This window comes from Erythranthe guttata, chromosome 12 (assembly GCF_056151865.1).
Source record: "Erythranthe guttata isolate IM_541 chromosome 12, IM_541, whole genome shotgun sequence".
Classification (NCBI taxonomy): Eukaryota; Viridiplantae; Streptophyta; class Magnoliopsida; order Lamiales; family Phrymaceae; genus Erythranthe; species Erythranthe guttata.
Genome location: NC_142544.1, coordinates 3686980 through 3714062, shown reverse-complemented (window position 1 = coordinate 3714062; position 27083 = coordinate 3686980). Strand labels below are relative to the sequence as shown.

Genomic DNA, 27083 nt, shown 5'->3' with positions numbered 1-27083 from the left:
TACATAAGATGTTTCTCCCAAATCCTTTATTGCGAAACGTGTGGACAACCATGCTTTCGTTTGTTGCAACATTCCTACGTCATTCTCAATGAGTAGAATGTCATCAACGTAAAGCACTAAAAATATCACTGCCCTCCCACTAACCTTCTTGTATACACAAGGTTCCTCCGGATTCTTCTCAAAATCAAACTCTTTGATAGTTGAGTCGAACCTAATGTTCCAACTACGGGATGCTTGTTTCAATCCATAAATGGATCGCTGGAGCTTGCAAACCTTTGGCTCACTTTCAGAAGATATGAAGCCTTCCGGCTGCGCCATGTAAATTTCTTCCTCAATATCTCCATTAAGGAAAACGGTCTTCACATCCATTTGCCATATCTCGTAGTCGTACCATGCAGCTACGGCCAGCAAAATCCTAATGGACTTCAGCATCGCGACTGGCGAAAAGGTTTCCTCATAGTCAACACCTTGCCTTTGAGTGTATCCTTTCGCTACCAATCTAGCTTTATAGGTCGATACCTTTCCATCCACTCCAATTTTCTTCTTATAGATCCACTTGCAGCTTATAGGAACAATTCCCTTAGGTGCATCTACCAAGGTCCACACCTTGTTGGAATACATGGAGTCCATTTCGGATTTCATGGCAGTTAGCCAATGTCCCATGTCCGCATCCGATACGGCCTCATTGTATGTTCTTGGATCTTGTCCAAGATACACATGATCTTCATCATTCTCGAGGAGGAATAACCTATCCGGCATTTTCCGAACTCTTTCGGATCTACGTACCGTAGGTTCAGGAGGTATATTAGTGGATTGTTGTCTTGGTTCGATTACTTGTTCTTGCGCTTGAATTTCACTATGTGGTTCTTGAACTACTTCAAGTTCTATCATGCTGCCTTTTCTATCGGATAGAAACTCCCTTTCCAAAAAGGTGGCATTTCTTGAAACAAGCGTCTTTGCTTCTTTGACATAATAGAATTCGTATCCCATTGAGTCTTCGGGATACCCCACAAAGTAGCACAAGTCGGATTTACTATCCAACTTATCTCCCAGTAATCGCTTCACATAAGCGGGACAACCCCATATCCTAATATGTTTGTAGTTGGGTTTCCGGGAATGCCAAAGTTCATAAGGTGTGGATTTAACTGCTTTGGTGTTAACTCTATTCAGCAAATACGCGGCAGTGCAAAGTGCATGACCCCACAAGTATGCTGGTAATTTCGTGAACCCCATCATTGATCGAACCATATCTAATAAAGTTCTATTCCGACGTTCGGAAACTCCATTGAGTTGAGGAGTTCCAGGTAGTGTCCATTGAGATTGTATTCTATTCTCTTTTAGATAGTCAATGAACTCGATGCTCAAGTATTCTCCACCACGATCGGATCGCAGCTTCTTAATACTTCGTCCGAGTTGCTTCTCTACTTCGTGTCTAAAATCTTTGAACTTTTCAAATGTTTCGGACTTGTACTTCGTCAAGTACACATACCCATACCTAGAATAATCGTCGGTAAAGGTAGCGAAGTAGTTGTATCCACCCTTCGCACTAACACTTACTGGACCGCATACGTTTGTATGGATCAAATCCAAAAGACCCTCGGCTCGTTCCATTTTCCCTTTGTAGGGTGACTTGGTCATTCTCCCTTTAAGGCAAGATTCACAAGTTTGTAGTGATTTCACGTCCTCCAAAGAGAACAGTCCTTCACTAACAAAATCGTTCATCCTTCTTAAAGAGACTTGACCTAATCTAGCGTGCCAAAGTTGTGCGGGGTTTTGATCTATCTCCTTACGTTTTGCTGATATAACATTAATAGGTATTTCATTTGGATTTAGTTCATACAAGTTGTTTAATAGTCGTCCCTTGCAAATCAAATTCTCATTCTTTTGTATAATGCAAATCGAATTTCCAAAAATAAAAGTAAAACCTTCAATATCTAATACATGAATAGAAATAAGGTTTTTAATGAGAGACGGAACAAAGAAACAATCGTTCAAAATAATAGGAAAACTAGAATCCAAAACATTCAAGTAAATAGTGCCAATGGCTTCAGGAGCAACTCTTGCTCCATTCCCCATCCTTAGGTAGGTCTCACCCACTCTAAGCTTTCTACTTCTTGTCATGAGCTGCAAATCATTACATAAGTGTGAGCCACAGCCCGTATCCAATACCCAAGAAGAAGACTTGACAGACAAATTTACGTCAATGAAATACGTACCCTTTTCAGAACTTTTTTGCTTTAGGTAAGCCTTGCAGTTGCGGCGCCAATGTCCTTTATTCTTTCCACAATGATGGCAAGCATCATCAACTTGCTTGCTGACCTTTGCCTTGGGGCCCCCACTACCTACACCCACTTCGAACTTGCTGTTTGGAAAGGGAACTCTTTCATTTCTCTTCTTTTGGGAAGAACTCTTCTTTCCAGAAGTAGCAGCAATGAGAACAGATTTCTCTTTCTTAATGGTGGACTCGAAACTGACCAACATGTTCATTAACTCATCCAAGGGAGGATCTAGTTTGTTCATGTTTAAGTTCACTATGAACGATTCATACGAACTAGGAAGAGACAACAGGATCAAATCCAACGAGAGCTCGGCCGGGAGGGTGACATCGAGATTCACTAGCTTTTCAAGGAGAGTGATCATTTTGAGACAGTGCTCGTGGACCGAAGTCCCTTCGCGCAGTGTTGCCATGTTCAACTCCTTTGTAGCTTTGTACCTCGATGCCCTAATATTCTCACTATACACGCTATCGAGATGAGCCTTTATATCGAAAGCATGCAAGAGAGACTCATATTTCCTCGCAAGCGCGGGCTCCATGGCGGCTATCATATAACACCTACCATGAGTGTCATCTTTCTTCCAAGCTTCATAAGTTTCCTTTTCAGCATCAGTCGCTGTGGCAGGTATAGTGGCAGGAAGTCTCTCGTTAAGAACATAGAGACGCCCCTCAACGGTTAGCACAAGCTTAAGACTACGCAACCAATCTAGGTAATTAGGGCCATTGAGTTTATTGTCGAGGATTGACATTATGGGATTCTTAGACATGATTATCTAAGAGGTATAGAGAAGAGGATTATTAGAGATTCGCGTTAAATGATTGTTACAATTAAATGTTTGGCCTTATGTTACTTAATTGTTCTCCCACTAATTTTATTGAGTTCCATTTCCCTCTAGTAGACAGACGAGAAAACTGATTTTTCTTAATGGGCTTTAGGTCCAATAGACAAATATAACCCGTAGTTAATCTAGCCCGATTATATTTGCCCAAAGGTAGATCACAATCAATCATATCCACAATATGACTCTAAATTAATTGTCCTCGCACATGATAATGACCTAAGTTAATCTCGCGAATTCAAAATCGTCGTGTGTCAAGTCTAACCTACCAAACAAAGATGCTCATAGAACTTGATTATGCCAAACTAATGCAGTCCCTAGTTAATCTAGCCGACCACGTTAATCTAGCATAACTCTTTTCTATGGCTACCTTCATCGCTATGTCAATTGAATTATAACTTACTTTACCATAGCACTCCCAGCTAACACGGCTTACTGCACTACAGTAAAGGGCTACACATAATTCAACTGTTGGCAGAAGGAAAGAAAAATTCAACAAATTGGTTTTTCTTTATAGCTTGAAATGATTCTTAATTAGATTAAGAATGAGGGATTTTTATTAAAAGTTTTATCTCATCAGAAGGTTCGGATTGGTCTATGTGATTCCTACATCTATGTTCTCTAAAGGTATATGGAAACGCATATTGTCCTAAGAGGAACATACGACCTAACTACATAATTAATTACATTAACTAATTATCGGGTTTTTCAAAATAATTATAGAACCTCAACTAGCATAAATCATTCAAATAATGTTGAGGTACTATTAATTAAGTTGAACTATAATCAATATTATATATGTGTTCTATTAATTAAAATCAATTTAACAATTTAAATTAATTAATTAATCTAACATCTATTTACTAAAATAGTTGATTGTTGACTCGATTATCTAATTGAGATCAATTGAAAATAATTTTCCGAAAATTAAAATCAATTTGTTTAAAGTTTAATTTTAGAAATCTGAAATATATATATATATATATATATATATATATATATATATATATATATATATATATATATATATATATATATATATATATATATATATATTTTTTTTTTTTTTTTTTCAGCGAACCGGTTCGGCCAACCAGTTCGGACTGGAACGGTCTGGTTCTGCCCGGTCCAGTTGACCCAAATCAGTGGGTCGGCTCAGTCGGACCGAGAACCGGTCTGATCGATCCGAATACACGTGGATTCGGTCAATTGGATCGCACACAACCATCGAACCGGCCGGTTCGATCCGATTAAACAAAAAACGACGTTTAAAAAATAATTTCAGATCCGATTTTCCAACTTTAAACAATTTTAAAGTTGGAAAAATTCTAAACAATATTTCAAATATATTTTAAACTTACGAAAACTCCCAATTACATAATACAACAATCGCTACTTTAATAAAACAACATGCATAAAATCATAGCACATAAAAACGAACGCAATTAATTGCGCAACGAGCTCTGATACCACTGTCGCGAATCAGACACGTGTACTCAGCGGAAAACAAAATTTTTATTCGATTTAAACAAATTTAAAACACATAAACACATGCCCGATAATTGAAATCAATTAATTGCGTACCTTTGCGCTTCCAGTGAAATTAAAAAACAACATACATGCTTAATTACTTAATCGAAATTAAATCAACTAGCATGCTCGCGTTTAAATCAAATAACATGCTCGTAGTAAATAAACAATTTCATTCAGTCACATAAAATCATACAATTATTTTACATAAACGAACATGCATATTATAATTTAAACGTAACCGAATCTAACGACGCAGGATTCGAAAGTTTACCTCTTGAAGCGTGAGGTAGACGCACTAAGCAAAGCTAGATTGCCACGGAAACCAATCCTTGCAATCCGGGGCAGCAACGGCGAAACGGCAGCAGCGGCTAGGCGAGCTACGGCGGCGCGTGTGGCTCACGCGCTCACTTCGGGCGGCGCGTGGGATTGCGTGCGGCGTCGGCTCGTGTGCTGCTCCTCGATTCTTCGATCTTCAATCTTCGATCTTCCTCCTCTCGGTTTTCACCTCGTATACTTTGATCTACTAAATACGTGGCACTAGACACGTAATAATTAGAAAAACGGAAGAATAGAAAGAAGGAAAGAATTAACAAAAGGGATCGGCCAAGGGGTGGCCGATTCCGGCGAGTTTGCGGCGGCGACGGTGGTGGTGGCCGCGGGAGAAGATGGCCGAGAGAGAGAGGGAGAGGCTAGGGTTAGGGTTTCGTGTGTTGTCTTTGTGCAAGACCTATAAATCAAGTATTTATAGTGTCTTTCATAAAACCCTAACGGACTTAAGTTGGACCAGGCCCAACAGCTTAAGTTCGTTAGTTCTTTTACTCGCTCGTCTCTCTCAATTTGATGTTTGGAAAATTGTAACAATTACATTTTCGGAATCCTTATAATGTCCTCGTCATTACGAGTGCCAATTCTCAATTTCCAACTTTCCAAAAGTGGAAACCCTAATTCAGTGCAGTTTCTAAATTTGGAAACTTCCTGATTTAGAAAGTCCACTAAGATGTTCGCCTATTATTTTCCTTTTCTTATTCTCATTCATAATTCCAAATTACGAATGTTGGACCCAATCATATTGACTTCCAATCATGCAAAGATAAACCATTTTACCTTTGACCGTTTATTCAAAGATCTCATGTGCACGAGCAGTGTGACCCTCGATGGTTCAGGTGTAAGCTAGCCGTGGGCCCACAACCCTTTGTGGTCAAAACTCGTCCCTTAGAGTTACGATCAAGAATCCAAACTGAAGCTCGTTTCAACTTAATCACCCAACGAATCAAGATTGGCGTCTAGCAACTTCGCGTCATGATTCCCTAGATACAAATGAAGTGCCTGCAAGAACCTTCAGATATAGTTAGCGTATACGATCCCTTCGATTCATATATCCCGATTGAGATAGAGGCATTGGTTCATCGAGATCTCTTTATTTGTTCAATGACGGTGCGATCGTTCTAAGTGTTGTAATCGTACGTGCATGACTTAGAGAATCCAATTCTCTAATCATCACTTAGTCAGCTCTGGCCAGAGACTTAGGGAGATTACAAACTATAAGAACACACAAGACATCCAAGACTATTCTAGCGATCGAATCCCCGACTACAATGCACAGATCTCCCACTTGATTTCGGACTGCACGAACACTGGCACTTGGGGCTGTCCTCGGTGGAACTCAGGGACAGGTCACGATACAGCTGGTCCTCTAGTGAAGTCATGGTGATGTCTAGGTCATAAGGACTAATGGTGTACAACTATACCACATATATCTCCACTCGATTATTGGGAACCACTTAGAGATTTCTAGGGTGAGGGAGTTCAGTGAACTCGTCAACTTACGAGCACCCACTTATGCATGCCGATATCACAATACCATTTACTGATGAGATGCAGTACACATACACTAAGTGCTAGTCTCTTAATGGGAAAGGCCGATATCCTCATTGGTAACGTAACCGTTCGACTAGGAACACGTTTAACAGTGATAATACTTAATTAAATATCTCACGATCCTAACGATCAATTACTAGTACTTGTAATAACTGTAAGGACTATATCTATGCTTGTGACAAATGGACAAAGATATAGAATGCCAAGGTGTTTTATCATTAATACGAAAAAAGGTTCGTTTATTACATTTGACCTTAACACCGTTTGGTCTAAACTCTGAAATTACAAAAACACCACCCCTCCCAATTTAAATAATTGTTAAAAAAAACAAAAAAATAATAATAAAAAATTCAAGACAACGAGAAAGCATAGTCCAGAACGACAACCACAATTTATTTTAATTTTTTTAATTTTTTTTAATAATTATTTAAACTGCGAGGGGTGATTTGTTTTTTGTAATTTTCATACTTAGATCAAACGATGTTAAGGTTAAACGTCAAAAAACTAACGGCATGGGCCACATTGAAACAATTTTTCAAGTACAGAGGGGCAAATCGATGCAATTGAGAGTACAATGGGGTAAAGTGATATCGAGTCAAAGTACAAAGGGGAAAGTGCAATTTACCTAATTATTATTATCAACTATCAATTTGCAATTGATTATTAAATCATGTAATTAATTAGAGAACCAACAAAAATATTTGAAATTTTGCTATTCAAACATGTTTCTAACTTTTCAGAAATTGCAAAATGGCTCATAAAGTGTCCGACATGTGTCATCGGGTGTCGGATACGAAACATGTCCGAAACGCGCTGGTACGTTAAGAAGTCGAAGTTTCTGCGCTACATAGTCTATATAACATGTATACATTTTGTAATAACGTATTTGAATTTACAATAATTCTTTTATTAAAAATGTATGAATATTATTTAATATAAGCTACTTCTGAAATAAATTGTCAGTAAGGTTTTTGTTTTCTGCTCCAATAATATTTGCAATCAGTATTCTAAAAATCAGTCGAGACGGCCGATTAATCGGTCTCTGAGGTGAAGGCGGTCAAAAACTTATACAATTTTGATGTAAATGTTTGAAAAATCGATTTTGTTCTATGAGGCGGTCCGAGATGGGTCAAAAACCAGACGTCGACCGACGGTGGTGGTGGTGGAAGAGTGTTTGCCGCCGCGTGAAGGGTGGTGACGGATATGTAGTTGACGGCGGTGGTTTCCACCGACGACGTTGAAGTTGAAAACTGGCACTCGTTGTCGAGGGCGCAGTGGGTTGACGGCTACGAGGATGAGGCATGAGAAAATCACTGTTGCAATTGATGTTGATGAAGGTATTTGTTTGTTTGTTTGTTTGTTTTTTTTTTTTAATTATTTTTTTAGTGTTTGGTGTTGGTTTTTTTTATTATTTTTTAGTGTTTATTTTGTCATGAGAAATTGTTTATGGAGTTACGAGCAATGGTTGACAAATACCTTGAATTGTTTATGTGTTTTTGGGTGGATATTGAAATGCTAATTTGTGTTTTTTTTTTGTATGAATTATTTATTTTATTCTTGTTAGGGATTGGTTGAATAGTGTGATGTGGTGGCGGTGTGGTGACGATGGGGAGACAGATTTAGGGTTTTTTGGTGGATCAGGCGGAGGACGGCGCGTGTAGAGAAATTCGCGCAAGTTGGAACCTTAATCGACTAAGTACATGTTCAATAGTCGATTAAGCTAATCGACTATGCTCTGGTAGTCGATTATGGTTGATCGACTCCATTTTTTTTTTTTTTGATTTTTTGTTTATTGATTCCAATTGTATAAATCAATTATAATGTTTGTATATTTTTTGTTTTTGTAAAATATAACTGATTTTGCATTTTTTTGCAGTTGTGATTTGTTATTTTTAGTAGTAGATTCTTAATCGTCTATGCTTCATCATAGTCGATTATGCTAATCGACTATGCTCTGGTAGTCGATTAAGGTTGATCGACTCCAAATTTTTTTATTTTTTTTTGAATTTTTTGTTTATTGATTCCAATTGTATAAATCAATTATAATGTTTTTATATTTTTTGTTTTTGTAAAATATAGTTGATTTTGCATTTGTTTGCAGTTGTAATTTGCTATTTTTAGTACTAGATTCTTAATCAACTATGCTTCATTATAGTAGATTAATATAGCTGATATCTATATTATATATAAAACTAAGATACACAATAAAATTTACCCACTTGAGGAGATTGAGTCCACATTTTTTTATTAATTTCAAAATAACCCTACTTACCATAATCACCATATTATTATGTAATTGATTTCACATAATTAATTTTCAAATTTTATCTCTCCTACATGTCAAAATAGTGTCTTTTTATTGGTTATTAAGTTTCCTTTTTTAATCCATTTTTTCATAATAAATTCGTAAATATATAAATGGACATAATTCTTTTTTTGGGTTAATTAAATTTTATACACAATATTATATTAATTTCAAAAAAACCCCAATTATCATAACATCTATATTATTAATTAATTAATTTCACATTATTGATTTTCAAATTTTATCTCTCCTATATGTCAAAATAGTGTCTTTTTATTGGTTCATGAGATTATTTTTTTTTATAAACAATATTTTGATTTAAAAAACGTAAGACTTAATTGAATTTTTTATAGTTTCACAATTGAGTAAATTTTATGCACAATATTATATTAATTGCAAAATAAACCCACTTACAAGAATCACCCATATTATTAATGAAATAATTCCACATTGTTGGTTTTCAAAATTTATCTCTCCTACATGTCAAAATAGTGTATTTTTATTGGTTAATGAATTTCTTTTTTTATAAACAATAAATATATAGATTAAAAAAACTTAGGACTTAAATGCAATTTTAATAACCTCACAATTGATTTGATTGGTTATTGATTTCAAAAAAACTTATGAGCTTTATTATAGTCTCCTTATTTTCACATATTATTATTTTTAAATTAATTTAGATAAAATAGGTAATTATATCAATCTACATTAATTACTTTATTTGTTACCGTTATTACATTCCCTAACTCTCCTATAAATTACCATTCAACACATTAACTTTCTTCAACTTTTCCACATACATTTTTTCTGTTTCGGAGATATGGAGAGAATTCTTGAAAAATAATTGCAATTGGTATCACCTACATGCAATGGTATATTCATTATAGTCCATTTTGTAGTATACAATGAATTATTGCTTTATTTGTATTTGATTTCTTCATTCAATTCTATATGCAGCCTTTGAGGAATGTTTTTGTTGAAGCTTCTCGGTTGACATGATTGTTATACTATCAATCTTCGCTACGAGGACGGAAATCATTTTCAAGTTGGTATGTCTTCGAAACAAAAACGTGAAAAAATGTATTTGCTGTTGACGAAGGGTTGGACAGAGTTTTGTAAGCTTTATTATTAATAATATGAGTTGCATCGATTTTTAAATAATTTCGATTTCCTTTATTATGGTATCTATCATTTGTAATTTATACAAATATATAGATTCGCTTAAATCGAATGTTTATACTAGCCATGTTATGGATGAAAGAGCATTGTATTCCAGTAACATAATTGTATGCATCCACACGGAAACGACTACCCATAAGATAAACTAAATAAAGATATAGAAACGATAAAGCATTTATAATCTATATCTATATTATATATAAAACTAAGATACACAATCAAAGTTATCGAATTGAAGAGATTGAGTCCATATTGTTTCACTAATTTCAAAAAAATCCCAACTTCCATAAACAACCATCTAATTGTCAATTTATTAGAACAAAAAACATTGTTACCTAATTTGAATTGCATACATGGCAATTTTGTGCATTTTAATAGGTTGATTTTTACAATGTGGCAAACTATCCTTATATACAAAAAAATAATAAAATTCAGATTTCATAGGTGGACAAATTATGCCCTTTCATTGGTTAATTGTTTTTCACCTTTAATTTTAATTGCACACATGGCTAATTCGTGCATTTCTATTGGTGGATTACATATTTATGTAATTAATCACACGGATTTATATACATATTTATTTTTTTACATTTAAAATTTGTTATAATTCGTTCTATTGATATTTTTTATAAAATCTTTAATTTTAATTTCAACATAAAAATATTTTCAACGTATTATAAATGTACGAAAGGAAAAAGTTGTAAATACAATTGTAATATAATAATTTCTTAAATAGACATATAATTAATTTGAATATATTTGGCATTTTTAATATTTTTCCAACTTAATATATATGTATTAAGGTTACACAAATTAATAATAATGAAATGCCATTTTTAATATAAAAATTATTTAAATATACATATTATTAATATAAAATTTCATAATCCGAACTAATAATTAAACTACATTCATCCCACTTATCCGAATTTCATATTTTATACATTTAGAATTTTTAATATTTCCTTTTGAAACGTTGCTAATATATTGGATTTACATAATTGATTTGGATTGTTTAATCACTAAGATTTGTTTTAATTGGACTAAGCGGATTTTCCTACTCATAATGAAAGAAAATATTTTTAATAATATTTCAATCAATACCATATATACAAAGATTTGTTGTATATATGTAAATCCGGAGAGTATTTTTAATAATATTCCAAATTCCAATCAATACCATATACCATTTCTAATGCGTGCTATTTTAGTATATAGTTACAATCCGGAAAGTTTGACTTATTATATCCTTTTATTTGCAAATGGATATAGTATTTATAGTTTGCATTAATTTTAATTACATTTATATCAATATATTTGATTTCTCCTAAATATAAGCAACATATAACCGAATCATAACATAATATCTATTTACTATGGTAATTTATTTTCTTCATTTTTATATGTTGACTATTCAATTTTTGTGTTTATGCAAATCAAATCAAACTAATCCTAAATTAATCAATTATTTTCCTCCATTAATGCATTTAATATTTCATTCCTTAACAATATGTTATTACTTTTTTATTTAAAATAAAAAAAATTATAAATACCCCTTTGAAACCCATAATAGCTCATTCATACTCTAACAACAATTATTAATATCACACCAAAAATTTGTCTGGCTCATGTGATATTTTTTTTCTCTATAGTTATATAGATTATATACTATTATGTATAATATATAACTTAGTTTATCCAATGCATTGTATTTGTTGTATATCGTTGTTGTTAGCGTTTTTCGATATATTTGATACTAATTACAATTTAATTTTTGTTTGTTATTTTTTTATTTTGTAGATACATGGCTAACATCGTGTGTGTAATATGCGGCAACATCAGTGAAAGTGAAGCAAGATTATTTACGTTGAGGAAGAACTAGACGTGTTAAGGTTGATCTTGATAACTCTAATTTGAGATTTGAGAAAATTCTTGAATCTAATGATATAGGTTGAATGATAATAACACATTATTTCTATTGATTGTTTGTATTATATTAATTTAAAATGTTATGTTTTGTTATTTAACTTTTATTTATATTGTAGCATATAGATAAAGAATGTGTATTGGCAAATCCTCTATTATTAATTAATTGATTTCACATTATTAGTTTTCAAATTTTATCTCTCCTACATGTCAAAATAGTGTCTTTTTAGTGGTTAATGAGCTTTTCTTTAATCAATTGTTTCATAATACAAACGTAAATTCATAAAGACACATAATTCTTTTTTTTTTTTTTTTTTGGTTAATGAGATTTTATACAACTATTTATATTAATTGCAAAAGAAACCCCACTTACAATTATCATCCATATTATTAATGAAATAATTTCACATTATTGGTTTTCAAATTTTATCTCCCCTGCATGTCAAAATAGTGTCTTTTTATTGGTTAATGAGTTTCCTTTTTACAGACAATATTTTGATTAAAAAAAACATAGGACTTAAATGCAATTTTTATTATTTTCACATATTATTATATTTAAATTAATTTAGATAAATCCGGAAATTATATCAATTTACATTAATTACTTTATTTGTTACCTTTATTACATTCCTTAACTCTCCTATAAATTACCATTCAACACATTCATCTTCTTCAACTTTTCCACATACATTTTTTCTGTTTCGGAGATATGGAGAGAATTCTTGAGAAAGAATTGCATTGCTATCACCTACATGCAATGGTATATTTCATTATAGTCCATTTTGTAGTATAATTTTAATTTATTGCTTTATTTTGTATTTAATTTCTTCATTGAATTCTATTTTGCGGCATTTGAGTAATGCTTTTGTTGAAGCTTCTCAGTTGACATGATTGTCTACTATCAACCTTCGCTACGAGGATGGCAATCATTTTCAAGTTGCTGTGTGTTCGTGACAAGAAAACATGGAAAAATTGTACGTGTTGTTGGCTAAGGGTTTGACAGAGTTTTGTTACGCAAATAACATGGTTTGCGGCAACAAGTACTCTTTTTATTTTAACCAATAGGATGACGTGCTTGAGGTCTGGTTTGACCCAGCCTTTTAAATGTTACGATATGTCTTGGCACTCCTTAAAGCTTTATTAATAATATGAGTTGCATCGATTTTCTTTATTATGTTATCTATCATTTATACATTATACAAACATATGTATTCATATAAATTTAATGCATATACTAGCTACGTGGAAAGAACATTGTATTCCATTAACATAATTGTGCGCATCCACTCGGAAACGAGTACCCATAAGATAAACTGAATAAAGGTATAGAAGGGAAAAAATATTATAATGTATTACAAAAGAGCTACAAAATTGGGCCAAAAAAGAAAACTTGAAAAATATCTAAATAACTAATCTTTACATAGATGTTATACATCCGATACATAGATATGTATTGCTTTTATAATTTGTGAAACTAATGTTATATGCATTTATGCCCATATAATGTTAATATTTATCGTTAAAAACTATGTATTTACTGTCTTAATTGTTTTAATAAAAATTCCATAATCTATGCAACAATTAAATGTAAAAGTGTAAGATCCTGTATAAATTATATTTAATTGTTATTGTAATAATGTACAATAAGCAAATCGGATATATACAAATTTTCACATGGACAATAATGTACAAAATTATATATTGGTTCCATATAATATATGTAAAATTTATTATCCATACATAAAATACATATGGATATTTTATATATCAAATATATATTTTTGTACTGTATATATAGATATTTATTTTATATGTATATTTTCGCGCAATATATATTTTGTTTCCTTGATATTAATTATTAATTAATAATTAATTCTAATTAAGAATATAAATATATTTAAATTGAAATTTGTGCAAATTATTTATAGAAAATTGCATAATTGTATTTCATTACATGGAATGTGAATATTAATTACAAGAAAAAATTTCGTAAATTAATTCTTTTGCCCACATGTTTTCAAAATATTCAAATCAATCATAGAGTAAAATCATTGCTAGTGTTGGGGGCTGTGGTGGTCGTTGGTGTTGGGGGCTGCGGTGGTCGGCGGTGTTGGGGGGGCTGTGGTGGTCGGCGGTGTTGGCTTCTAGGGTTTGACGGCTGCTGTGTTTACGACTAGGGTTGGCGAGATTGGGTGTTGTTGGGTGCTAGGGTTTGGTAGTACAGCGTAGTAGACTATAGTACACTGTAGTATACCATAGTCTACATGGTATACTACAGTATTGACAACAAATAAATTTAAAAAAAAAATTAAAATATATGTAGCTTGAATTAACAAAAATGAAAAATATTTTTTTTCGTAATTTTCAATATCATGTAGGATTTGTTTTGTAATAATAGTGTAAAAATTATAGTACACCATAGTATATCATAGTGCACCATAGTATTTTTAAAATTTGCTGAATTATTTAACAATTTTGTTTCCCGTAATTTCCAATAAAATATAAAAAATAAGGAAAAAAACCGGTTTATAATAATGTAGAAAATGTTAGAGTGAAAATTGAAAAAATAAAGATGAGTGAAAGGGCATTTTCGGAATAAATTTTATAAAGGATGTGAAGCAAATGTTTAGTTGAGCTTGTCATTTAGTTCTAATTAGTTTTATCACTAGGGACCTATATCTTAAAAACCCTAATAAATATTATTAATTTATTAAAACATTAAATTTTGACTTGGATTTATACACATATATTATAATATAGAGGGACCTATAACAAATTGCCCCTATTTATTAACTATATTATCACATTTGTTGCTTCATTATGCAGGCGACACAGTGCAAGTTTCCATTAAATATACACTGTTATACATATTTGAGTCTAAGATCAGAGAGAACAGATGTTATGTAATGTCAAACCTATCCGGTTTTTTTTAGTGTCAAGACCTACAAGCATGCACAGAATGATTATAGAGTCACTTTTGAATATACATCTACGATGAGAGAAGTTGACGTTCCATCCATTCCAATATATTCATTTAAGTTCACACCTTACGCAGATATATATCCAGCAAGCTTCGAACTACAATGATTATATGCTAGGTATTAGTTGTTTATATGATTTTTTTTCTTTCTATTAGCATTTATTATAAAGTTTTTTCTTACAATGTGTTAATATTGATTGCAGATATTATTGATTCGCTTTTGTCAATAGGTTCATTGGCTCACCTAGCGGGTGGAACCAAACAGAATATTTCATTTGAACTTGAAGATATTGAGTAATTTAAAACTCACTGAATTTTTTTTTTTTTGATTTTAATTTCTATATATTTACATGTGTTTTTCATATCCATCATCGTTTTATTTGATATGCAAGTGGTTCGAAGGTCAATTGTTTGTTGTGGGGAAAGTTTGCTGACTACATACTTCAACGAAGTCATGATATTGGTGTAGGGCCGTATATATTGCTGTAATACAATTTGCAACGACTGAGATTAAGAATGGTATTAATTTGATCAATATTTCTCTTATTTATTTGGTTTAATGAATGTGAAGGACATTGCTTACATTTCATGACTATTCTTATGCTTTTTAGGTGAAGTCCAGTTATCCAACCATTGGCATTCATTGTGTGTACTTATAAATGAGGTTAAAATTTTATCTTTAAATAAATCAATTACTTTGTTTTTACATTTATTTTGTTCATTACGATTTATTAGCATGCATTTTTTATTTCAGTTTCATTCGGGGTAAACCGAATAGTGGTCAAGTAATAAGTCAGATGTCGTCGCAGTCTTCTTACTCGATGCAAGATGATTTCATACGTAAGACTGTTAGAAAGAATTTGGACGAATTGAGTGACACAAATGAGGTAATAACAATGTATTTGCTATATTATTTATTCGTACATTTTCAATAAAATACAAATAGGAACCATTTATCAAATCTTATTATAACTATATTTAACTATTGTTTATTTTCACATTATAGGATTTCTAACTCTCTTCATCACCATCGCATGCAATCCTCAACGACATGAAATACAAAGGATGTTGAAAGATACAAATCTCATGCCGGAGGATCGGCCAGACATTCTATGTCGTGTGTTCAAGATGAAGCTCGATACTATGATGATAGAAATTAAGAAATGACATATATTCGGACGTATTAGAGCATGTAAGTATTAATGTAAGTATTAAATTAGATCTCAATTTATAATTATACATTTACTACAATCATAGGAATTAGAGATATGGATCATGTGTGAGTTTAAATATTTATTTATTCATTAACTAAATTAATGCATATTGTTTAATATCATTTATTTACAGTTCCTCTCCAGACGTGTGCACTATTGAATTTCAGAAGCGAGTCTACCGCATGCACATATTTTGTTGTGGTTTCATAATGACGAAAAGAGCAAGGCCCCAGAAGAAATTGACAGGATTATAAGTACTGAAATTCCTGACGAATAAACCGACAAAAAGATGTACCACTTGGTGGAGAAGTATATGATACATGGACCGCACTGTCAGGCGAATTTAAAATCTCCATGTATGAAGGATCGAGTTTGCACGAAGCGATTTCCAAAGCCATTTGTGCAGCGAACTGAGTCAGATGCATATGGTTATACTGTGTACAGGAGAAGGGAAGATGGCAAAACAGTTATGAAGAAGAAGAAGACTACTCTTGACAATGGGTTTGTAGTTCCGTACCATCGGCAATTGTTGAGTAAATACAAAGCTACCATTATTATAGAGCTATGCAACCAAAACAAGTCAATCAAATACCTGTTCAAATAGGTCAACAAGGGCCATGATCGAGTTACGACGGCATTTTATGAAATACGCAATACAGATGGCGGTGCTGAGATTCGTGACGAGATAAAGATGTACTACGACTGCAGATATCTTTCGGCATGTGAGGCAATGTGGAGGCTATTTAATTTTGATATTCATTACAGAGACCCATATATAATTAGGCTAAGCTTTCATCTCCCCGATCATTAGCCGATTGTCTTCAATGAAAATCAGTCATTACAAAGTATTCTGGATACGCCATCTGCCAAGCAAGCGATGTTCTTAGCGTGATTTGAGGCGAACAAGAATTGTCCACATGCCACAGACTTGAGGTACGAAGATTTTCCACAGAAGTTTGTGTATAAGGAGGGTTCTCGCACTTGGTCGTCAAGAAAAAAAAAGGATTTTCTATTGGTAGGATTGCGAATGTTCCCCCTGGAAAGGGGAAGATTATTACCTTCGATTTCTACTTAACATTCAGAGGGGCTGCACGTATTACGAGGACACCAGAAAAGTTGTTTGGCTACGTCTACCCTACGTTCAGGGATGCGTGCTATGTGTTGGGTTTGTTAGACAACGACAAAGAATACATAGATGCAATAAGAGAAGTGAGTGCTTGTGCATCTGGGGATTATATAAGGAGTTTATTTGCGGTTATGCTACTTTCCAATATCTTAAGCCGGCCCGAACATATTAGACAAAGTTGGAGGGTATTGTTTACAAACAACAACGGTTTCATAATAATCCAGGTATGGCACATTAATCAATTAGATTTTAAATATTACTCAATTTTTTAATATTGTCTCTTTGAGTTTTGAACTAAATGCACATAATGTATCAAATTTTTGTGTTGATTTATCTATATCGGATGAAAGCTTGATGAACTATACTATCACTAAAATAGAGAAAATATTTCAATGTAATGGTAAAAGTCTATGTAATTACGCGCCCATGCAATTTCCAATCGAATTTGTGGTGGAGGACACAGTAAACATATTGGTCTTTGATGAACTGGATTACGACCGGTTTGAAATGGGCAAAGAACTTCAATGGTGTCTTGCCTCAATTACAGACGAGCAAAGAAAGGTTTATGATGTATTCATGTATGCTATATCTAATGACCATGGTGGAATGTTCTTTCTATATGGTCATGGTGGGACGGGAAAGACGTTTCTCTGGAAAATTCTTTCGATTGCAGTCCGTTTCAAGGGAGAGATTGTCATTAATGTTGCATTCAGTGGTATAGCATCGTTATTGCTCCCCGGTGGAAGAACAGCTCATTCTCGGACTACCCATAAATGTACACGAAACTTCCACCTATAGCATAACGCAACAAAGTCCATAGGTGGAGTTGCTGATTAGGGCTAAGCTTATTATATGGGACAAGGCTCCTATGATGCATAGGTATTGTTTTGAAGTGCTTGACAAGACAATTAATTCAATATTACAGGCAGACAAACAGTTTGGAGGTAAGGTGGTTGTTCTTGGAGTAGATTTTGGGCAGATTTTACGAGTTGTACTCAAAGCATCAAGGTAGGACATAATATATGCTACGGTAAACTCCTCTTCGTTGTAGAATTTCTGTCGTGTCATGATGTTGAGTAAGAACATGAGATTGCAGTCATGTTCTTCTCCAACTAATGTGGATGAGGTAAGAAAATTTGGTGACTGGATATTGAAGGTTGGTAATGGGGATGTTAGGGAACAAAATGATGGAGAAGCTTCGCTAGAGATTCCCGAGGACATGCTGATTGGTGATTCAGAAGATCCATTCAAAGACCTACTGAACTTCGTTTATCCCGATTTGTTGAGTAACATGTATGATCCAGACTATTTTCAATGGAGGGCAATTCTTGCACCAACTAATGAATGCGTCGAGTCTGTGAACGATTATTTTATGTCTCTCCTACCAGATGAGGAGAAGGTGTATCTGGGCTCAGATAGTATGTGTAGGGACGAGCAAACCACGGAGGATAATGCAGAAATCTATTCGACTGAATTTCTCAACACAAATGATGCCCGGGAGTTCGTTCTCATGTATTGAAGTTCAAGGTCGGTGTACCAGTTATGCTAATAAGGAACATCGATCAAGCTAGAGGATTGTGCAACGGGACCAGACTTCAAATTATTTGAACCGGCATTCACGTTCAAAATTGCAAACTTCTTTTCGGTAAAAATATCGGTGACATGGTATTCATTCCTCGGATGGCTTTAATACCATCTAACCCCGAACTGCCAATTAAATTTAAGAGAAGACAGTTTTCGTTGATTGTTTCTTTTGCAATGACGATCAATAAAAGCGAAGACCAAACTCTTTCGCATGTTGGTTTGTATCTTCCTAGGCCTGTCTTCAGCCATGATCAACTATATGTTGCAGTGTCCAGAGTTAAGAGTAGAGGTGGCATTAAGATACACATCAAGTCGGATTCGGGTGAACTCACCAATGTTACTAGAAATGTCGTGTACAATGAAGTATTTCATCGAATTTGAAGGTAGAAAAATATTTTCATATTTATTAGTTCTTCATGTAACATGTCTTGATTTTTATTTTTTTTAACACCTTATTCTTTGGCAGGTCTATCTTTCCTATATGTTTTCCCACATGCGATGTTGTTTTCATTCATGTCCCTAGGGTGCCCACTGTAATCTTATTATCTTTAAGATTTATGTTTGTCGATATACTAATATTTAATATTATTCTTATAATATAACTATGAAGAACATGATACTCATTCCATATTTTTAATATTGTTAGTCGATAACGTTTTGTACTTAAATTTAATGAGCGTAACAATTGATATCTGTGTAAATTTGTTTTACAGACATGTATTTTCAGTTGAAAATATGCCACCCCGTGCATCGCACGGGTGAATACTAGTAGAAAAAAAATAAAAAAACAAAAAAAAAGTAATAAAACTAAAGAATCTCCTTAATCGACTATGTTTCATAGTCGATTTACCTTAATCGACCATGCTTCATAGTCGATTAATAAAACTGAAAAAAAAAAAACACGCTGATGACAAGCACATGATGCAGTGATGATGTGGCGGGCGAGGACAAAACTGAAACAAATAATGGCTGGAAATGGATGTGAGTTTTTTTCTCAAATAGAGAGAAATATTTTGGATCTCTCTATTAAAAGAAGTAATGAGAGGGTTTTCTAAAAGAGCCCAAATAAAAAAAATACATAATTGCAAGTTTTATATTTATTTTACTTTTTTGGTTTTTTTGTTTTTCAAACAATAGCAACATTTAATTAGCATAATTGGGTTTTAGTGTCGATGTATACCTTAATTTTGTATTATGTGAACTACAGATATTTATTTTTTTCAATAGGTATTTCTGTCTTTGGATAACACGCAAACAACTCCCATTGTCTGTGAGCACTAAGATCCCAAGCTCGGAAAGTGAGCTAACTGTTGAACTTGCGGAGCAAAGTCCGGGAACTTTTTGTTGTTGTCTAGGTGAGTTTTATGTTTGTGTATCTGTTTTTATATTCTCACCCCCTTTGCGATTTCATAAATTTAGTGACAAAGGACAATTTTAATGTGATTAAAATAAGGAATTCGTTTACTTTCTTCTGTATGTTTATGCGAATACACTTTTTTTTCGGTTTATATAGAGCAATAACGATGTTTATGTGTGACTTAAGGTCTTAAATAAACCGTTGCACATTTGTATACAAAGATTATGATGTTCTTATAATTTCTTCTATAGCGTAATATCGCTGTCTAATCTTAAATTAGTGTGCACCGAGAGAGCTCTTCTTCCACTAAAGAGTGACATTTGCTGAAGCTCCCTTTTTGGTTTCACTGCAGGTTTTATTCAAATCTTTGTTATTCGACTAGAAATTTTAAGTTGTTGTTTGCTTTTGCAATAATTCTGTCTTTGGCTGAGTTTCTTGGTTAATCTTTGAGTTTCTATATTTCAATTGTTGTGTGGATGTTTATTGTTCCTTTTTGCTATAAGATCATGCAAAATCTAGAGATTTTAGAAATCAGGGAATTTTTTTAGTGTTTACTGTTTAGTATTTATAGGAATTCTTATTTCGAATGTTATTTCAGATTAACCTGTGTTTACATCTTTGTGTCACTTTGCCGAAAATACTATGCTCTATGTTTGTTTTGTTTCAATATTATTTTGCAATAATAAGTTAACATAATATTAATCGTATTTTGTCTTCTACACGTTAACCATCTACAAGTGTTCGATGCTTGAGGATAGAACAACGTTATCAAACCATTACTTCGCGTCAGCGTTTGCATAGTGATGTTTACGTGTGAATTCAGGTGTTAAATAAACGGTTGCACATTTTGTATAAAACGTTTATGATGTTTTTGAATTTAGCTTAGTTTTTTCATCTTGATATTGTTCGAATAAAATTCATTTTTTGGTTTTTGCATTTAATACTCATGTTGTCTCATAGCTTTTGTGATTGCAGCATCATCTTCCTCTGTGATCGTTGCAATCACAATAAACATTAAAATGAAACTAATTCCATTGTTAATGCTATGCTCCATGAAGTTATTCTTTTTAGATTAACATATTCAATTTATATTAAGATTGATAATGCTAAAAAGTAATATATGTTGTGCTCGAACGATGGTGCTCTAAACTCACTAATAAGCATGGTACTAATTAAAATAAACTTGTATAAATTCAACTTTTTATTCAATATTCAACTATTAAAAATATGTATTTTCCCCTTAAAAATATTTAACAATATGTAATAACCGTGCATTGTACAGGTGTATTACTAATGATATATAAAACCACCATAATAACATATAGGGGTTTTTGTGCATAAGTCGCCAACCAAACATCTTTATTATTCTAGGTTTAGGGGTTATATCTCTTTCACTAATAAGCACATCCCTCTAATATTTATTATAAATAAAGGAAACATTCATGTATATGTCAATATTACCCTCAACCCTTTATACCCAATTCTTAATTATAACATCAATTTAATCAATTTTGTCCACAAAAATCCAATTTTTACCACAAAAATTCAATTTTGACTTTTTTTTTGGAGCATACTTTAATATGCTCCAATTTCATCCTTAACTTAATTTAATCTCAATTTGACCCCAAATTTAACAAATTATTCAATTTTGACCCAAAACTTTTTTTTTTCAAAAAACAAATTAAAAAAAATTTTGCCGCCGGATTCCGGCATTGACTTTTAATTTTTTTCTTTCTTTCGGATTTTTTCGCCGGTTTCCGGCGTTGACCTTTTTTAGTGTTCTTTTAAGTTTGTTTTTTTTACGTTCGCCGCTAAACGTTGACCGTAATAGTGTTGTCACTGATAGTCAATTAACGTAATTATATTGTAATGACAGTTAATTAATGTTATTGTACTGCCGTTGACAATACATTTATGTAATTGTGTTGCCGTTGAGAGTAAATTAATGTAATATTATTATTTTTTATTTTTTGTTGTTTTTTTTTTATTTTGTTTGATTAGTTGACAAGTCATCGTAATAATATTACTGTCGTTGACAGTAAAATAACTGTAAGCACAATAATATTACTGTCAACAACATCAATATTATTATTTTTTTGGGTTTTTTGTTTTGTTTGAGTTATTCACGGAGTAACGTAATAATATTATTGTCTATTATTGTAATATTATTGTAAACACAATAATATTAATGTGGTTGACAGTAATATTACTATTGTTATAGTAATATTGCTGTCAACCACATCAATATTATTATTTTGTTTGGATTTTTTGTTTGTTTGAGTTATTCACGGAGTAAGTAATAATATTACTGTCTATTATTGTAATATTACTGTGGTTGACGGTAATATTACTGTTGTTATAGTAATATTATTGTCACTCACAGTAATATTAATTCTTTTGTTTTTTTATTATGTTTACATTTGGTGAACGGTCAACATAGTAATATTACTCCATTACACAATAATAATGAGTTTTGTTGTGTTAATATTACTGTGCTAGAGATTAATATAACAATATTATTGTGTTAAACTGTAGTTTAGTTAATTTTACTGTGTTGAACAGTAATATAGTTAATATTACTGTCAATCACAGCAATATTGAGTATAAACGAAAAAAAAATTACAGAAAGAAAGAAAAGAAGGAAAAAAAATTGAAAAAGTCAACGCCGGAGACCGGCGTTGACCGCCGGTCAGCGCCAAAATCCGGCGGGACAAAAAAAGTTTTTGAAAAAAAATATTAAAAAAGAAAAATTTGGTTCAAAATTGAATAATTTGTGAAATTTGGGGTCAAATTGAGGTTAAATTAAGTTAAGTATGAAATTAGAGCATATTAAAGTATGAGGGGTTATTTTATTCCTTTACAAAAATTTGGATCATATGTGGACTTATTGGTAAAGAAGTTTTTTGTCTTGATCTCTTTATGAATAAAAATACCCATTGATGAGCTTATTTGCAATGACCCCTACCATATATTTATTCTAGGGTTTTTTGCAAAAACCACCCCTGCGTAATCTCGAATTGCTGAAAAACTCCTCATGTTAAATAAATTAGCACAAACCCCCTGTGAAAATTAGTCAAAGGCAATAAAGACCCTATGAGCTCGACGTGAAATACACTCGTGGTATGTACGATTGGGCGTCTGTTTTTGGAACTGAAAAGACAAAAATACCCTTTATAAATATATTCCGCAAATTACAAATTCACCCCAAAACTACAAGCCCAAAATGAAGTTTTCATATTTTTTAATTCAGTCCCTAATATTTTCAGAAAGGCCCTCTTCCTCACCATCCAACAATATTAAAAGTTTCACCATTCCAAAATTGAGAAGCAGAATCCCTACAATCCACCCACAATAATTTGGATGTCCATGATTTGGTTTGTGAAATGGAGAAATCGTCAAAAAAAAAAAACACAAAACACACACACTCACCAAATTGTTTCCTCTCTTCAATTTTATCCATTTTTCTTAGATTCGCAAGCTTCTCACCATGGCAACCACTTATCTCTCGTCCTCCGACTCATGGGTTGGATGGGGGCCGGGCTGATTGAGGGTGGTCTTTGGCTGGTGGCGGTCATCGACTGATGGGGGAGGCGAATATTTCGCCGATGGTCTAGGCGGTGATGAGGCCGGAGGACGAAATTGCGGAGATTCAGGGGTTGGGATGGTTGGCGTTTTGCGAAAAAAATTACATATTGTTTCCTCTTTTTTTTGTTTTTCTTTTTTATTTCGAATTTTGTTTATGGCAGATAAATTCATGGGTTAATTTAGTCATTTTATGTAAGTCAAATGCCCATTTTAATATTAAGGGGCGATGTGCTTTGTCTTAAACAATAAAGGGGGTATGTGCTAATTTTTTTGATACAGGGACCTTTTTTGGCCATTCAAAATTACACAGGGACTTATGTGCAATTAGCTCTTTATTCTATAAAAAAATTCAACACACAATTTGATCATTTTTCTCTTGCGCACACAACAATGGATTCAAGGAGAGGATCAGCAGGGCCAGTGATAAAACCACCAAGGTTTTTAATTTGCTGCAAATAATTAACAGCTTTCTCGGTGATGAGTTCTCCGGGGAGAAGCACCGGAATTCCAGGCGGATAAGGGCAAATAAACTCGCCGCAAACTTCTCCGGCGGAGTCCTCGAACTTCACTGTAGTCTTTTCGGCGAAGAAAGCATCTCTCGGGCTCAAACTCATTACAGAGTTTTCGTACGGCGCTTTTCTAGACGACACTGTTTGATCTGGTGGGATGTTTTCATACTTTAAGGTTCCGGCCGACGACAAGTAGTTCAATCCCGAGACGAGCCTCTCCGCGTGTTCTGCGGTTGTTCCGAGGCTAAACGCTACCGTGAAAGATTGCGTGCTTGAAAGCTCGGAGACAATTCCGAATTTATCATCCAATAACTGGCTAGCCCGATAACCGGACAGACCGATGCCCCACACGCCGATCGCGAACCTGAGAGGGTCCCTGTCTGGAAAATCAGGGAAATCGGAAACGTCGAGAACCGAAATGCCGGGAATGTTATTGATCTTGAATTTGGCTTCGTTAGCAAGTTCGACGGTTGTGTTGAAGATGGTGTCCTTGTTGGTGCTGATCTGGTGCCGCGCGGCGTCGAGTGAGGCTAAGAGAAGCCAGCTGGGGCTTGTTGTCTGAAGGAAGTGCAGGCATTTGTGGAGACGTACTCTGTCGATGAGTTCTGAACCGGAAATGTGGATCATGGATGATTGTGACAAGGAGCAGAGGACTTTGTGTGTGGATTGTATCGAGATGTCGGCGCCTTGTTCGAGTGCCGTCTCCGGCATGTCGGGATGGAATTTTAGGTGAGCTCCGTGAGCTTCGTCGACTATGAGAGGGATTCCGTGAGAATGGCAAATTTCTGATATCTCGCGAAGATTGCTGCAAATGCCTTCGTAGGTGGGGGAGGTTATTAGAACGGCCGCCAGTTTGCGGCCTTCGTTTTTCGATTCTTTAATCGCCAATTCCACCTGTAAAAAACATTCACGGAGCCAGGATTTTAAATTTGAGGGCTGAATGAATTAAAAATATTTATTAGGGCCCATAATGCTATTAATTATACATGAGATTTTTATAACTTTCTACACAAAAATATAATAGGGATTAATGTACTTGCTAATTCGATTCAAATCCATGATGGAATCTCAAATGTCAAAAAATCTAGTAAGTCTAACGATTTTTTATTCGATTCTTAGGATTTAATGAAATTTAAGTTTAGTCTATTTTGTATGATAAAATTCAATGAAAAGAATATTAGACTTTAAATATAATTAATAGTTAATTTGATTAATACGTTCTTGTCATCAAAAGTTTCTCCCCTTAAAATACTATTAAAATAAGCATTAAATGAAAATCACAATATAGTATTTTGATTCAAAGATCATTTATATAGATACTGACAAGATCCTTTTCTCAGGGAATGGAGATACTCTAAGCATTCCATCTGCTCCTCATCTACTGTTGAATATGATAATTGATATAGATGTTATGACTTTTTGATTTTATCGTGCTGAAAATTTTGTTAAAACACTTATTGAATTTCGATCATAAAGGATGAAGATAAGTTTTTATAGTTTCACTTCATAAATTCTAAAAGCCATATATAGATTTTTGTTATTACACTATATAATATACGATTCATTTCGATTTACTATTTGAGTTTTTCATTAATCGATTTGCGATTTGGTTTACGATTTAACAACCATTTGCACGTACGTACATACCTGCAAAGGCGTGATTCCTGCGGCAACATCCCAGTCAGAGTTGTGTTTTGGAACAATGTATTTCGGGAGGGCGCCGGAAACTATGACGCCAGTAGAGGTGGAGACATGGGCGTTTCTGGGGAGGATAATCGTGTCACCGGGCGAACACGTGGCCATGACGGCCGCCTGAACACCGCAGCTAGTGCCGCCAACTAGAAACCACGTTTCTTTTGCTCCGAACAGCTCCGCCGCCAGGTTCTTGGCCTCGAGAAGCGGACCCTTCGGGTTGAAAAACCTGTCCAGATCCGGAAGCTCGGTGACGTCGTGGAGATATGGGTCTTTGCCGATGAGTTCGCTCAGTGCTGACGGGGCGGCTTCGCCTCGTTTATGGCCCGGAAAGTGAAAAGCTGCTGGCTTTCTATCTGCAGATGCTTTTAGTGCTCTAACCAACGGAGGAAGTTCATTAGGTTCCATTTTTGTGGTAGTGGTTTTTTCCTGCATGCATGCATGTAATAAATAATGCACTCTGATTATTATACGACGTCGTACATAAAAAATATTTAACTAGGTCTGAGACTGGGTTGGGTTGGGTCGGTAGATTCAGTGGCGAATCCAGGATTTTTGCCAAGGGTGTTCGAAATTAAAAATATAATGGTCGGCTAATAGTTTACGGGGGTTCGAGGGCAGCGCCCCCGATTTTTTTTTTGAATACTGTACACATTAAATAATAAAAAAAATTTAAAATTTTAAAATTTAAAGGGATTATTTTAACATTTTTGGGCAAATTTAGGAAATATTTAGACATAAAATTGGTGAAAATATTAAAGGAGTGGTAAACACATTAAAGTTGCAAGTGACAAAATGTACATTTCATTAGCAGATTTTGAATTTAAAAAAAGAAAAAAAAAACCCACATAGTTGTAAATTTAGAAAAAAAATTGAAATAATACATATATATATATATATATACAATATTTAGAATTTTGGAATAATTTAATATTAAAGAAATGGTAAATAAATTAAAGTTACAAATAGCAAAATATATGTTATATTAGGATTTTTTTTTTAAATATTAAAACATACCCACATATTCAAACAATTGAAATATGGAAAATTAGGAATAAAAAAGAAAAAAAATATAACAGAAGGTTCAGACTCTCGTTAAGG

General features: G+C 33.5%; 2 protein-coding genes across 2 annotated transcripts; one reads left to right on the top strand and one right to left on the bottom strand.

Annotated features, from left to right (window-relative positions):
* Positions 1-17681: 17681 nt before the first annotated feature.
* Positions 17682-18774, top strand: LOC105953779 (uncharacterized). Its single transcript, XM_088827201.1, has 3 exons — positions 17682-18030; positions 18135-18199; positions 18307-18774. Exons 1-3 carry the CDS (start codon positions 17682-17684, stop codon positions 18772-18774), a joined length of 882 nt encoding a protein of 293 aa, XP_088683327.1.
* Positions 18775-24010: 5236 nt separating this feature from the next.
* LOC105964872 (uncharacterized) lies at positions 24011-26408 on the bottom strand. Its single transcript, XM_088827163.1, has 2 exons — positions 25938-26408; positions 24011-25184 (listed from the first exon to the last, which is right to left on the bottom strand). The coding sequence occupies exons 1-2, from the start codon at positions 26388-26390 to the stop codon at positions 24147-24149; spliced, it is 1491 nt and encodes a 496-aa protein (XP_088683289.1). The 5' UTR covers positions 26391-26408; the 3' UTR covers positions 24011-24146.
* Between the last annotated feature and the right edge of the window lie 675 nt (positions 26409-27083).